A 16,336-nucleotide genomic window follows, 5' to 3' on the forward strand; every position below is an offset into this window, starting at 1 on the left:
TCAATCCTTGAAAGCTTCCCACTTGTCAGACATTCTTTTACCTGGGAACGGTCTACTCCAATCAACTTTTAAAAGTTTGTGCCACATCCCATTAAAATTTGCTTTATTCCAATTAAAAACTTTAACTTTTAAAGGATGCATATCCTTTCACATAACCATATTGAAACTAATAGAATTATGATAGCTGGACCCAAAGTGCTCCCCCACTTTTCAGTCACCTGCCTTGCCTTATTACCCAAAAGGAGGTCTAGTTTCACTCCTTCTCTAGTATGAGCACCTACATATTGATAGAGAAAATTTTCTTGAACACATTTGACAAATTCTTCACCATCCAAACCTTTAACATAATGGTAGTCCCAATCATTGCTCACTTACGTCTCTCCCCACCTCCAAGAGTCAGCACAAATATATTCCCTCTAAGATTCAGGAGAGAACACTAGCGAAGCACACAGGCTAAGTTAGGACATGCAAGTAGCATTAGTAGAAAAGTAGGAACTTGCTGACATAAGTGTCAAATCAATGCCCCTTCAGCTTCCTGTCCATTAGCAGGGGTTAAAAGTATTCTTGGCAATGTCCAAAGTAGGAGCTAGTGCCCATGGGTCTGCTCTGTCTGAATTCACCAAGCAGAGAAACTGGGGGATTGTATCCTGATGCAGGACCTCATTCTAATGCTGTGAGATACTGACACACAGATCTCAGGACACAAAGTTGGAGTAAAAGCAGGGGGAGATTTGCCTGCTTATAGAAGTCCAGTGATTTAAGGTTAAGATTTTCACCCTCATGCCTATTGGTTGTACTTTTCCAACATTCTCCTACAATCTTCTAAGATTTTTACATTCCTCTAATTACCACCTTTTACATATTCCCAATTTCCCTCACCTCTCCAGTAGCAGCTGTGGCTGATTCTAAACTGTTGCCTTCTCCTTTAAAAGGATCTTTCAAAACTAAATTAAAGTTTTGGTCATGTTACTAAAACATATGCAGCTGGGCAAGTCAAATTTTCATTTATTACAAACCCGCTTCCATGAACGAAGCCTTAGAATAACTCACTTTGCTTACGCTTCCATATAAATGGAAGTTGTTGTGCACATGCTCACGACCTCATGATATGATAATATTAACTCTGCAGAAGTCTGTTTGCACAGATACAATACACTGGTATATTTCTTCATGACTATCAAAGAAAACATGTCACCCTTCCGAAACAAACAGCTAAGTGACAAAAACAGAAATTGCTGGAGAAGCTCAGCAAATCTAGCAACCCCTGGGAAGAGGAATTAGAGTTAATGTCCCAGGTCCACTAACCCTTCCTCAGAACTAGAGACTTCTAAGTGACTCTGGAAAGAATTGGATAGTCCAAGTTACACAAGGAACAGGGATGGCTACAATTCTGAAAGGACAGACCTAGATAGTGATTTGACGCAATCATACATAAAGAAATAAAACCTGACTATTAGCCACTTCTGAGTCAACAGACACTGCATCAAGTTAAAAATAAATATTTGTATCATTCTCACCTGTGGGTTTGCTATCCCCAGAGTTGTTCACATGCCATCGTTTCAACCAACGAACTAGTTTATTTGCACAGCTCTGTTCCCCTTGCTGTCCTATTATATTCTTCAGCGCTGCAGGTTTGTATTTATCCACCCACAGCAAACTCTGCTCTTCCTTCATTGAAGTTTGCAACTGAGGTTCACACTTCACTTCAGGTTGATTGCTGAAAGGATCTGCTTTGAACAAAATACTCCTCTTTGCACATCTTGAAGACTCGCCGTTTTCAGGTGTTGATGGACTGCCCTTGTTATCTTCACACTGTTTCTTCGATATCGGTGAAATCGTCTTGCTATGGTGTTCGCCTTTCTGCATGATCCTGCCACCCTCTCTCGCATTATTTGATTTCTTCACCTGCAATTTTAAAAACAAGAATAAAATCTCTCTGCATTAAGTAAACAAAGCAGTTTAAATTAAATTAACCTTGATAAAAACGGGAAAGATGATCCTACAATGATTAAATCATCTATAAACACTATCAAACACATTCTGAAATTTTATGGGTGAGCTGCCTCATTGATTTGAACATGCACAAGTATTTACTTCACTTAAGTAGTTAATATGCAGTACTAAAAGCATTAGTCACTCGATTTGATTGCCTTAAATTTATTGTTAAAATGATAACTAAACCAGTAGACATTCTTGTCAGAGTCTCACAATTTAAATCTTAAAGGATTGAACTGATACCTACAACACTAAAATGAGTCTCAACAGTAATTTCAGTGAAACATATTCAGCAACCATCAGTAACTTTATGACTTGCTCAGGAGGAGTTAAACAAAGAATTCAATGAGGCACTTACAAGTTAAATTGCTGCAATTGTCAACTCTGAAGAGGAGCCACAGCACAGCTTGCGTCAGATTGCAACTTCAAGATTTCAAATCGCACATACATGACACCTCAAAGTTATGATCAGTTTCAGAGAAGTAATAATAGCAAACACTGCCAGTTTCCCATGAGTCTCACAAAATACAGCCCATCATGTGCAGGGATGAAACAACTGATGACATTAGGGTAGGTTGGGGTAATAGTAAGTAGATGAGATCTAACAACATCAGATCTTGTCTGGAATACACTTAAAGCCATTGTATCATCACAACTGGGGCTAAGTGTATTTTGTCCTGCTTTTTTATTAAAAAGAAGAGGCTGAGACCGAGGTGCCAAGTGGTCTCATCCAAGTCAATAAAGTAAGCAGCTTGAGAGGCCTTGGGTTTTTTTTAAGTTGGAACAATAGGAGCATTATGTAGGGGTGGGGTCAAACTCCCACAGAACCAGGATTTTAATTTAACTTTCAGCAGTTGCTGGGTCTTGAAGCTAGAAGTGAAAGCTGTTATTCTTCTGTTCAGCTGAAAGCTTGAGCTTTCTTCCTGCTGCTGGAATTACATGTGAGACAATCTACTTTACTGAATTTGTCTTTGCTGAGTGTGTGTGTTTATGGAATGTTACTATATTAGAAAAGTTACAGTTTAGTAACTAAATAATCTACTTTTCTTTTGAGTTTTCCAATAGAGTTAATTTATTCCAATGCTTCTTTAGTTGGTTTGTATTTAACTGTTGTGTAAAAGTAAAGTGTGTTTTGCTTCAAGCCTGGTAGTTTGACCAATCAAATTGTATCTGGATTACAATGTCTTACAACTGCCTTTAAAACTAAGAAAGTTGGGATATAGATTATCTTCTAAATATATTTTCTGGGGATTTGGTCTGGTCTGGTCCATAACAAACTGAGGTTCATCCAGGATCAAAATCTCTAACCCCAGGTTGGGTTTAGCATTACTGTACTCAAAGAGTGGGTAGTGAGTGTTGGTGTTCTCTTTTCAGATGGTGCATTCAGTTGGTTTAAATAGGGCGTACCTTGCATAGTAATAGCTCTCTCTCAGTCAATAAGAATTTCCTGGGGTTGGAAGAAGTCATTTCAGGGGTTTTACAGAAAGTGAGCAAGGCAATGCTTTTGGAATTGGCAGACAAACTGGAGTTGGGGTTGCCTTTGTCAGTGTGAAAACAGGAGGTAATTGCAGCAATAGCGCAATGTTTAAGAATGCCAGAAATGTACTCTGAATCTTTGGAAATGGCTAAACTTCCACTGCAAATGAAACAGCTTGAATTAGAGGCAGTGGCAAGAGTGGAACTGAAAACTCAAATTCAACTTAAAATGGCAGAAGTAGAGGTGAAAAGGAGTAGTGATGAGGACAGTGAGGGAGAGGCCTAGTGTGGATCTGTTTAAACATTTCCAAACATTGCCCAAGTTTGACAAAAAAACACTGAAGCTTTTTTCATTACATTTTAAAAAGTGGCTAATCAAATAAAATGGCTGATAACCATGCGGGTATTGTTGATCCAAACAAAGTTGGTAGTAGACCTAGTGAGGTATTTGCAACACTGTCAGGAGGACATATCGGGGGAATATAATGAAAATAGATCAGACGCTCTTAGAGATGATTTTTGAATTCTTCTAAAACACTTTACTTCCTGAAGTGAATCATTTGGAAAAGCACAGAGTTAATACTGTAAGATTAGCAGCAGAAACAGATGTTTGAGGTGGCTTGTAAATCAAAGTTTGGCTTCTGACATCAATTTCAATCTTTGAGGAATAAAAATTGGGGAAAAGGAGAAATCCTCAGGTGGTAAGGGAAAAGGAGATCTCATTGAAGATAGTAAAGATAGTTTTTAACCACATGGGAAAAAGGAAACCCACGAGGGGGAAGTAAAAAAAAACTCAGGTGTTTTCACTGCAATAAAACAAGCCACATGAAGTCACCGAGTTGATGGTTTAGAAAAAGCACTGAGATGACGGATGTGAAAAAACAAGATAAGCCAATGAGTTTTGTTGAAGTGATTAAAGAGATCCCAGTGCAAGCTAAAAAGCTGCAAAAGCATCTACACCTGATCATGGGTTAGTTAATAAGAGAGTACCTGATCTCTTTAAAGAATTTACTTGTGCAGATAAGGTTTACTCAGGTGTTCTAGAAGTAAAGAAATTAAAATTTGGAGAGATATGGGAGGAAGTCAATCTTTGATAGAGAGAGATAAGGAGATATTTCAATTCAATACAGGTATTGCAAGAAAAGGTTGCAATATGTGGACTTCCATTATTTTAGATGAGGTTGGAGAGTCCGGTGAGAAGTGGAGAAGTGTTAGGAAAATTCTCTGTTCCAAACACACATTTATCCTTGGTAATAACATACCATATATACTCTTGTATAGGCTGAATTTTAAATACTTTTTAAAGCTGAAATTAGGGGGTCAACTAATACATGAGGTATTGTTTTAGAGGGGATGCAATTCATGCGTAGTTTGAGTCAAAATAAAAAGGACAAACAAGAGTCAGACCTCTATACAAACAAAAGAAAAAAGAATTATGGCAATTATTGAATATTTATCTACAAAATAACTGTCTCCATTCTGCCTGCTACAGTAGTTCCCCCAAACACACAGGTGTACATTCCAAGACGTACCGCAGAAGCCCAAAACCACGGATAGGTGCAAACTCATTCATTTAAATGGGAGATTAACCTTTCCGGCAGCCCCTGGTCCCTGGTTCTGGAATGTTCCCTGTAATATGTTCAGACCACGGTAAGCCACAGGTAATTGAAACCATGGAAACTAACACCACAGATATGACAGTTGCCCTGTACCGTCATACAATTACAGTAATTTTGAAAACCTGCAGCAGAGCTTGACGGTGAATTGGAAGACGCGCAACGGAGCAGTATGGCCAGCAGATTGGAAAGCCAGAGCAGAGCGCAACAGGCAGGCACACCGACTCATAAATGTTGATCTCTGTGAAGAATTAGGGTTGACTTATACATGAGATATATGGAAAACACAGGATGTTTTGGCCAAAGCAAGCAGTTGGCTTATACATGAGGCCGACCTTTATACGAGTATATACGGTAAATGGATTATAGGTGGGAGTGATGCCTATTGTAGTTGAAAAGCGAGTGGAAAATCAGACAACTGAGGTATTATAGGAAGTATATCCTGTGATTTTTCTTGACTGTATGGTTACAAAGCTACAGATTGACACAGCAGAAATCAATGAGTAAAGATAAGAAAGTTGAAGTTCAATTATCAGAAACAAGGTTTGGATTAAATGGTCAAGAAAAAAAACAAGAACAGATGGAGGACAAAGTGGACATTTTTAGTTCAGAGAAATTAGCTGAATTACGATAGAAAGTTGAAAAAGTGTCAAAAGCATATACAGAAGAATCCAAGTCGATCCCAAGAATGTTACTACCTTAAAACCAAAGTCTTGATGAGGGAATGGAGACCATTACATATTCAGGTGAATGAAAAATGGGCAGGTCATCAAGTTGTATGACCAATGGGTTATAGAAAGTGGTTAGCACTGCTGCCTTACAGCACCAGAGACCAGAGTTCAATTCCCAACTCAGGCGACTGTGTGTGGAGTTTGCACAGTCTCCCCGTGTCTGCATGAGTTTCCTCTGGGTGCTCCGGTTTCCTCCCACAGTTCAAAGATGTGCAGGTCAGGTAAATCGGCCATGCAAAATTGCCCGTAGTGTTAGGTAAAAGGGGTAAATGTAGGGCTACGGGTGGGTTGCACTTCGGCAGGTCCGTATGGACGTGTTGGGCCGAAGGGCCTGTTTCCACACTAAGTAATCTAATGTAATCTAATCTAGAAAGGTGGTTTTTGTGGGTAGCATATGAATTACCAGTAGGTGCTCCTTTGGGAGTAAGGAAAACATAAACCAAAATACAAAAGCTTTTTTTTTGGCCCGGACTGCTTAGGGATGCAGCCAGCTTTTGCTAGACTAGCCAAACGTGTCAGGTAATAGAAAAACCTCAGGCAACTATAACACCAGCACCCTTAATACCCATTCTCACTATTGAGAACCTTTGACAAGAATCTTAATTGATTGTGGAGGACCCCTACCTAAAACAAAAAGTGGGAATCATTACTTATTGACCATAATAGATGTGCCTATTAGATTTCCAAAGGCAATTTTAAGCAGTATCACAATTAAAAGGATTGAAAAAGAAACTGCTCAAATTTTTCACTAGATACAGATTACCCACAGAAATACAATCAGATCAAGGACCAAATTTTACAAAGCTATCCAAGGAAGTTATGGATAGCTTAGGAATAAAACAATTCATATCCACCATGTAGAATTGCAGCAAGCCGTTGGAACAGGGGCATCAAACTTTAAACAGCTCATTAAGGACCTGTAGTCAAGAGAATCCAGAAAATTGGGATAAAGGAATTCCATTTGTACATTTTGCAATTTGGGATTCACCTAATGAATCAATTAAATTCAACCTATTTGAATTAGTTTTTGAGCAGGAGTTGAGAGGACCACTGAAATTAATTCAGAGGAAATTGATAAGTCAGAGTTCAGAGACCACATAGTTGGACTGTGTGTCAAATTTTAGGGAAAGATTAAACAGAGTGGGTGAGTTGACTAGACAGCATTTAAAGGTAGCACAGCATGTGATGAGACAGATTAGATTCCCTACAGTGTGGAAGCAAGCCCTTCGGCCCAACAAATTCACATAGACTCTCTGAGGAGGAAGTCACCCAGACCCATTTCCCTCTGACTAGTGCACCTAACACGATGGGCAATTTAGCATGGCCAATTCACGTGGCCTGCACATTTTTGGACTGAGGGGGGAAACCGGAACACCCAGAGGAAACCCACACAGACATGGGGAGAATGTGCAAACTCCATAGACAGTTGCCCAAGGCTGGAATCGAAACTGGGTGTCTGGTGCTGTGAGGCAGCAGTGCTAACCACTGAGCCACCGTGCCGGCCTAAACTAGGCAGGAAGGAAACAAGATCAAAAATTCGCAATTTGGCTGGTGGAGATAAAGTGTTAGTGTTTTTTAAAATATATTCATTTGTTGGATTTGGGCATTGCTGGCTGACCAGCATTTATTGCCCGTCCCTAGGTGCCTTTGAGTAGATGATGGTGAGCTGCCTTCTTGAATCGCTGCGGTCCACCTGCTCAGGGTTGACCCACAATGACATTAGGAAGGAAATTCCAGTATATTGACCCAGCAACAGTAAAGGAACAGCAATATATTTCCAAGTCAGGATGGTGAGTGGCTTGAGGATCTTTGGTGAATTTTTGCAGCGCATCTTGTAGATACTACACTCTGCTACAGATTTGTTGGTGGGGGAGGGAGTGGATGTGGTGTCAATCAAACATACTGCTTTGTCCTGGATGGTGTCAAACTTCAAGAGTGTGTTGTTGGAGCTCCACCGATCCTGACAAGTGGAGAGTATTCCATCACTTGTCTGACTTGTGCCTAGCAGATGGTGGACAGACTTTGGAGAGTCAGGTGGTGAGTTACTCACCACAATATTCCTAACCTCTGACCTGCTCTTGTAGCCACTGTATTTATGAGGTTAATCCAGCTGAGTTTCTGGTCAATGGTATGCCCCGGGATATTGATAGTAGTAGGCTAACCCTTAAAGACAAGGTTTACTGAGCCTTGTCAAAAGGAAATTGAGTGAGGTGAATTATTTCATAAGAATGCCAGATAGAAAGACTCACTGTATCATGTGAATACACTCAAAAGGTATTTTGATAGGAAAGCAAAAGGAGAATAAGTTACTAGTTAAAATAGAGTGAAGAACCAAGTTCAGATGATTCTGAATTGGATTGAGTGTGCCTCAAATTCAATTGGACAATGAGGAAGTTCTCAAAAATTGGGATAAATTACTGAGTTACCTTCCAGAGGAAAATTAAAATGACCTGAAAGAGTTATTACAATCACATGGAGATATGTGGGAATAAGCTGGGAAGTACTAAACTAATTACGCATAATATAAATATAGAAAATGCAATAGATCCAATTAAGCAACATCCTATAGTCTCAATCCTCTGAAGTTAGCACAGGTTCAAAGAAAAGAGATTGAAAGCACATTCAGATGGTACCCAATTAATTTCACAAAGTCAACGACATTACAAAATGAGACTCCTATCCTATCCACATTTGGAAGACTATACTGAGAAGGGGGGGGGGGGGGGGGGGGGGAAAGTAACTTATATTTCTAAGTAGGACTTACTCAGAGGATACTGACAGGTATCTTTATTCAAAACAGCAACGATAATTTTAGCTTTTGTGACACCAAATAGACTGCACCTGTTTAAAGTTATGCCAATTAATAAAAACTGCACCAGCCACATTTCAAAGACTAACCAATAAAGGTTATTTCAAGATTACCCAATTGTGTGGTGTACACAGATGATCTGGTGATTTTTAGTCACACATGGAGGAGCTATTGGAATTGTTTAAATCGATTTCAGGTGGTGGCTTGGTGATAAACCTGCCTAAGAGTGAGTTCACAAAAGCCAGATTCACTTTCCTGGGCCACATCTTCGAGCATGAATAGATGGCCCTACAGGATGTGAAAAGGAAAGGTTTATTAGGGAGTTTCCCAGACCATTGACGAAGGACATATTATGATTCTGGGGTCTAGGTGGTTTTTAATTGAAAATTCCTCCCAAATGTTAGCAGTGTGATTGCTCTACTGACTTGAAGAAATCTGAGGACTTTATAAACTGACCTCATTTTCAGCTGCAATCTCATACTTGGATCTCTTTCCTGGCAATCTACGAATTAGGTCCAGCAGTCCATCTTCATCAATTTGCTTTGTTCCAAGACTCTCAGCCTAAAAAAAATTAAAATTCAATGAATACACTTTCCAGAAAGATCAATAAAGCAAAAAACAGAAATTTTGAAGATGTTGCTAACATCTGCTATTATCTCATTAGAAAATATTAGTTTCATAATTGCGGTATCACAAAGGCCACTGTTAATGCCACAGAATTATTAGCACTCAGAACAGACTGCATCAGTTGTGCCTCATTTTAAGACTGGAGGGAACAGTGCTCAGCACATTGCACTGACAGATACTCACCTTGTCCAGTTTTGCTCGTCCACCTTCGCGACCAGTTACCAAGTAATTGGTTTTCTTGCTAATATTTCCTGTCAGCTTCCCTCCATAACGTTCGATTAAAGATTTAGCATCATCACGTTCCATGGACTCCAGGACTCCTGTAATAACGAACGAAAGTCCTTCCAAGCAGTTCTCAGCTCCCTTAATGATAAGAATTTGAACAATCATTCTAATCAGAAGAGAAAGACTCTTTGCACAAGGTATTTTTGATATCTGAGAAGGCAGAGTGTGAAGGGCAGCTACAGGTGTAATAAGTGTTCAGCTGACAAGTTTCATCTTCTATCCTGTCCAGGAATACAGGTAGAGTATAAACAAACCCTACCCATGTACAGGAGCAATAGATGGAATGGTCCTTAGCACAGAAAATTCAGTGATGACAACGGGAAAGAAACAGAGCCCCATTTGAGCATACTAGAGATACTAAGTCAGTGTATGACTAAAAACTAGGGAAAAATCAAAACGATAAGAATTGCTACAGATTGGTTTTGATTTCAGAGAGGTGACAATGCAAACTCTTTAAAGAATGTAAAGAAACAAGACATTCTTGATCTTTTGAAGAACAGATGCAATTGTTCTAGTCTGGCATTATGAAAACACCAAGGATTATTACATCAAATACACAGCACAGAAAGAGACCACTCAAATGTTAATGCTCCACTTGAATCTCTGCAGAAAGGCTATGAAACCTAAAGAACCCTGATACACAAGTTTCAGAGGGTTAATAGTATTGGATTTCAAGAACAATGAAGCTCAAGTAGTACACTCAAAAGTGTAGCATTACAACAAACACATTGAAACATTCAATGTAATTACTACATCAAAGCATACTACTCCTTTTTCATTTAAGTAAAACTTTCCTGCAAGTATCCTTACAAATCATGGTCACCAAAATTTAACACAAATGCTGACTGCCAGCTATTGATCAGTGATTGGACATTAATGACAAATGCAGAGGTGCGAAAGTAGACATCCTTTCTTCCCTTCCCTTCCTCAGTGATGCCAATTCCCCAGCTTGACTGTAACCTTCAGTTCAGAATGGAAGTACAAAGAATTCAGTTTTCAGCTTGTACGTGCCCAATGACATCTTGAAATTAAATAGCAAAGAGGAAAACAAAGTAGATTCTCTTTAATTAATCTCACAGATGCAACTACAGGATAGGATGAAAATCAATAGCTTACAGCACCTCAGAGGCTAAGCAAGTATTTCCAGTTTGCAAATCCTACAATGTAGAAAAGTCCTCTCTCTATAAAAATTGGAAGGTGCTTAATAAATCAACCGAGCCATATTCCACACACAAGTAAAAAAAGAAACTGTTGGAAAAATTCAGCAGGTCTGGTAGCATCTTAGAAAGAAAGCAGAGTCAATGTTTTGAGCCCAGCTGTCACATTAGACCTGAATTTTTTCAGCAGTTTGTGTTTTTCTTTCTGATTTTCAGCATCCAGGTTTTTTAAACCATATGTCATGTCTTTCCTAAGTAATTTACAACAGTACACAGCTCAAGTGTATTCTATTGGCAAAGATTGATTCTCTGCCTATGATTGCATGTCACTTCTATCAGGAACAACTGAGCCACTTTATGAACTTGACAAGAGAATATTAACTCAAATGTTAGAATAGGTGTTAGGCACTCAGGGTTGTACACTTCCCAACAACAAAAACACATGTGATGTCATAAGTTGACTAATTTGACATCCATTCATACACGAGTACTCACTAGCTGTGAGCAAAAGAAACAGATTCAAAGCACTTGCTTTTTCTTTTAAATTGCCCAGGATCTTGGGAAGCCTATAGTTATGTATTGTTTTCTTCATGGAAAAGTTTCAGCCAATTGATGTCAACTTACTAACCAGTCAGTACCTTTTCATCTTTTAATATAAATTATAGCAATCACTTGCAATTTAAATTCTTGCACTTTGTGATAATTGCAAGATAGAATGCTTTGGAAACATGTTTTAGCAACAGAAATTCCCCAAATATGTTATGAAATATTTTCTAAAATACCATTAATACCAATAATAGCAGGGGGAGGCACTGGTGGAATTATCACTGGATTGTCCAGAGACCCAGGTTCAAACCTTGCCACGGCAGACAGTGGAATCAGAATTCAATAAATAACTGGAATTAAGATGATGACCATGTTTCCATTATCAATTGTCAGGAAAACCTCATCTGGTTCACCAATGTCCTTTAGGGAAGGAAACTGCCATCTTTATTTGCTTTGGCCTACACATGGCTCTAGACTGACAGCAATGTGTTTGAATCTTACCTGCCCTCTGGGTAGTTAGGGATGGGCAATAATTGCTTGCCTAGCCAGCGATATCTTTATTTCATGAATGAATAAACAATACAACTTTAGTTCTTAAACTGTCTTATAGACATTTGACTTCCTTGCTGAAGGAAGGTTAAATCTGTTCTTAACCAACAACTTGCACATATAGGGCTTTTTTGTGATGCACTTCATTAAAGATTTAAATAAATGAACCTCTAAGTGTCATCTCTCAATTCAAAGTAAGCTAATATGTACATTGTCCACTAATATCTACTTCCATATTTAAAAACCTCACGTCGTCTTGTATTGTGCAACGTCCATCATGCCCATCAAATCAATAAACGCCTTCAATTTCAAGTCTCTTTCTAGACCTCTTCAGTTTATCCTAGAGACCTTTTTGGTGCCATTTTTTAAAAATTCATGCACAACATATGGGATTCACTCAAGATTAGGGATTCGCTCAAACTGAGCCAGCAACTTTCTGCTTTGATTTAAAAATGCACAAGAGTTGAATTTCAGAAGTGACATTTGTGCCACAGAAGTGCCAGGCAGTGCCCATTTTAAACGAAAGAAAATCTGACCATTACCCTTTGACATCAATGGCATTACTATTGCTGAATCCTACACCATCAACATCTTGGGGTTACCACTGAACATAAACTGAACTAGACCAACGATATAAATACTGACGCTGTAAGGACAAGTTAAAGGTTAGGCATCCTGAAGAAAATAACTCTGCTACTGACTCTCCAAAGGCACATGTCAAAAATGCAATGGAATGCTCCCCACTTGTTTGGATGAGCGCAGCTCCAACAATACTCAGGAGGTTTGACACTATGCAGTACAAAACAGCTCACTTCATTGGCACCACATCCAAAAGTATCCATTCCCTTCACCACAAATACTCAGTACACTGCTGCCACTATCTACAAGATGCACTGAAGAAATTCATTTCTGTTCCCTTGACAGTACCTTCCAAATCCACAATGACTACCATCCAGGAGGACAGAGCAGTTGCAAGTGGTGCTGTTGCCATGTAGCAAGTTCCCTTCTATGTCACTGAGCATCCTGCCATGGAAAAATAATACCATTCCTTCTGTGTCATTTGATCCAATTCCTGAAACTCCCTCCCAACAGCACCAAGAGTGTAGCTACACAAAATGGCCTGAAATGGGCAGTCAAGAAGGCAGCTCACCACCACAAGGTGAGCAATAAATGCTGGCCCAGCCTGCAATGCCCACATCACATGAATGAAAAAGATCTTGTTTCACATTGAAAAGTAACCTACTACCTTGGTTAATTGTATATAAATAAGCCATAAAACCATGCCATTGCAATTAATTTTAAATAACTTTTTAAGTTCATACATAATTTAATATCTACAAATTAAGAATGCACAGGCTTATGGGAAGTCATCAGGAAGAATAGCACAAAGTGAAATGCTTAATTGGAGAGTTGGTGCAGACACAGGACGTCAGCACTCTAACAACTTTCATATACTGGTACAATGACAATATCACTGATCATAAAAGAACAACAGCATGTACTGGCTTCCAAACACATTAGTTTCTATTGAAGTTACAAAAATGAACTCTTACAAATACAAACCATCTTTGGTTCATTTGTTTCCGCATCTTTTCAACCAATATACCTGAGGGATTTCTTTAGACCCTAGAGCTCGAGGACCATCACGGTTCAGGAAGCTACGGTAGGCCAGGTAATTCTGACGCTTCTTTTCAGCAGTCTCTGGGTTCTCAGACTAGAGAATAAAGATACATCGAGTGCACTGTCAGAAGCTGTCTTCAAAATACCAAGTGACCCACAAAAAAAACTACTCAGACTTAAATGGCATACTTTTCTGATTAATGTGTTCAGCAGAAGTGTGTTAAGGCTGGAAAATAGAATCAACTACAGCAACCGTTTTATTAACTGGCACCTTTGGGACCAGGAGTGCGTTGAGTGATCTAATATTCCACATAATCAATATAATGCACAAGGTATACACATCAATTTTATCCTTTATTCATAGCATAAATAATAATGCAACTTTGTTTTAAATAAAACTTAACAGCAGACAGCCTTCTCACTCATACCCTCAACTGACTGCTCAGACATTGCATTAGATTACAGTATTTGAGAATTAGACTCAAAATTGAATCAACTGTTAATATTTTATGCAGCCATTCCAGTGAAGTATATTTACAATGACAAAAAAAATTAAAACACTATCATAAATGCACAGAATAATACAGTAAACTTTATCATCTTTGCCAGTTTATCAATAGTGCCAGTCCATAAGGTGCCAATTAAAACAAAGATTGCTGTTTATCGATCTATTCCTTTAGACAGCAGAATATCCAAGTTGCAAAATAAAATGGTCTCGCCAAACAGCTGATATTTTAATAAAATACACCTAGTGTGGTTGACCCAACTCTTTCCATTCTTTCAAACTTATGAAATTTAGTCAAACCTGTCAACCTAGTTGAGATGATTCCAAATAACTTGCTAAATGAATAAGTGCAATGTGGGACAAAACTTTTACACAGACTGGTTCAGGCTTGAAATGCACCACCTGAAAGTGTGGTGGAGACAGGTTCAATTGAAGTATTCAACTGTGTATAAGATGATTACTGAAATATAAATAATGTGCATGGTTATGGAGCCAATGGCTCAGTGATTATGCTCAGACAGCTGACATAGACATGATGGGCTAAATGGCCATGAGTTGTACCAAAATACAAAGAACATTACGGTGTAGGAACAGGCCCTCCAAGCCTGCTTAGATATAGATCCTCTATCTAAATCTGCCGTCTATCTTCTAAGGATCTGTATCCCTTTGCTCTGTGCCAATTCATGTATCGGTCTAGATACATTTTAAATGATGCTATCATTCCCACCCCTACCACCTCCAGATGGTGATTTCCAGGCACCCACCACCCTCAACGTAAAGAACATTCTACGCATATATCCCTTAAGCTTCACCCCTCTCATTTTGAACTAGCAACCCCTAGCCTAGTAATTAAGTCCTCCACTCTGGGGAAAAAGTTTCTTGCTATCCACCCTGTCTACACCTCACGAATTTGTAGGCCTCAATCAGGTTTCCCCCTCAACCTCCTCATTTCCAATGAAAATAATCCTAGATCTACTCAACCTTTGCTCATAGTTCGCACCCTCCATACCAGGCAACATCATGGTGAACCTCCTCCATATCCTCTCCAAATCACCCACATCCTTTTGGTAGTGTCGCGGCGACCAGAACTGTACACAGTATTCCAAAAGTGGCCGAACCAAAGTCTTATACAACTGTAAGATGACCTGCCAACTCTTGTACTCAATAACCCATTTAATTAAAGGAAATCATGCTGTATGCCTTCTTGACTACTCTACTGACCTGCGCTGCTACCTTCAGAAAACAATGGACCCGAACACCCAAATCTCTCTGGACATCAATTTTCCCCAAGACTTTTCCATTGACTTTGGAATTGCATCTTCCAAAATGCATCACCTCGCATTTGTCTGGATTGAAAGCCATCTGCCATTTCTCTGTCCAACTCTCCAATCTATCCATATTCTGCAACAGTCCCCTTCACTATCTGCTACTCCGCCAACTTTTGTCATCTGCAAAACTTGCTAGTGAGACAACCTACACATTCCTCCAAATCATTTATTTATATCACAAACAACAGCGGCCCCAGCACATATCCCTGTGGGACACCACTGATCACAGGTCTCCATTTTGAGAAGCTCCCTTCCACTACTACTGTCTCCTGTTGCCCAATCAGTTCTCTATCCATCTAGCTAGAACACCCTGGACCCCATGCAACTTAACCTTCTTCATCAGCACACCATGGACAACCTTATCAAAAAAAACTTCTGGGATTCTGGGAAAGGTTTAAATATTTATTAAAGCTTTCAACAAGGTTCTGCATGGCAGACTAATTAGTAAAGTTACATCACATGGGACTCAGGGCGAGCTTGGCAGTTGGATACAAAATTGGCTTAACGGAAAGTGACAGTGTGATTGTGGAGGGTTGCTTTTCAGATTGGCAACCTATGACCACGGTACCCCACAGGGATTGGTGCTCTGTCCACTTTTAGAGTCATAGAGTCAGATGTACAGCATGGAAACAGACCCTTCCGTCCAACCAGTCCATGCCGACCAGATATCCCAACCCAATCTAATCCCACCTGCCAGCACCCGGCCCATATCCCTCCAAACCCTTCCTATTCATATACCCATCCAAATGCCTCTTCAATGTTGCAATTGTACCAGCCTCCACCAATTCCTCTGGCAGCTCATTCCATACACTTACCACCCTCTGCATGAAAAAGTTGCCCCTTAGGTCTCTTTTATATCTTTCCCCTCTCACCCTAAACCTATGCCCTCTAGTTCTGGACTCCCCGACCCCAGGAAAAATACTTTGCCTATTTACCCTATCCATGCCCCTCAATTTTGTAAACCTCTAGAAGGTCACCCCTCAGCCTCCGATATTCCAGGGAAAACAGCCCAAGCCTGTTCAGCCTCTCCCTGTAGCTCAGATCCTCCAACCCTGGCAACATCCTTGTAAATCTTTTCTGAACCCTTTCAAC

At 39.6% G+C, this 16,336-nt stretch overlaps 1 protein-coding gene across 1 annotated transcript in view; it reads right to left on the reverse strand.

Moving 5' to 3' along the window:
• The window catches only part of rfc1 (replication factor C (activator 1) 1), an 81,775-nt gene that overhangs the window by 25,085 nt on the left and 40,354 nt on the right, over positions 1-16,336 (reverse strand). The window contains 4 exon segments of the mRNA XM_072567807.1: positions 1,518-1,905; positions 9,084-9,188; positions 9,438-9,617; positions 13,398-13,505. Coding sequence (XP_072423908.1) covers positions 1,518-1,905; positions 9,084-9,188; positions 9,438-9,617; positions 13,398-13,505 — 781 coding nt within the window.

This window comes from Chiloscyllium punctatum, chromosome 1 (genome assembly GCF_047496795.1).
Source record: "Chiloscyllium punctatum isolate Juve2018m chromosome 1, sChiPun1.3, whole genome shotgun sequence".
Classification (NCBI taxonomy): Eukaryota; Metazoa; Chordata; class Chondrichthyes; order Orectolobiformes; family Hemiscylliidae; genus Chiloscyllium; species Chiloscyllium punctatum.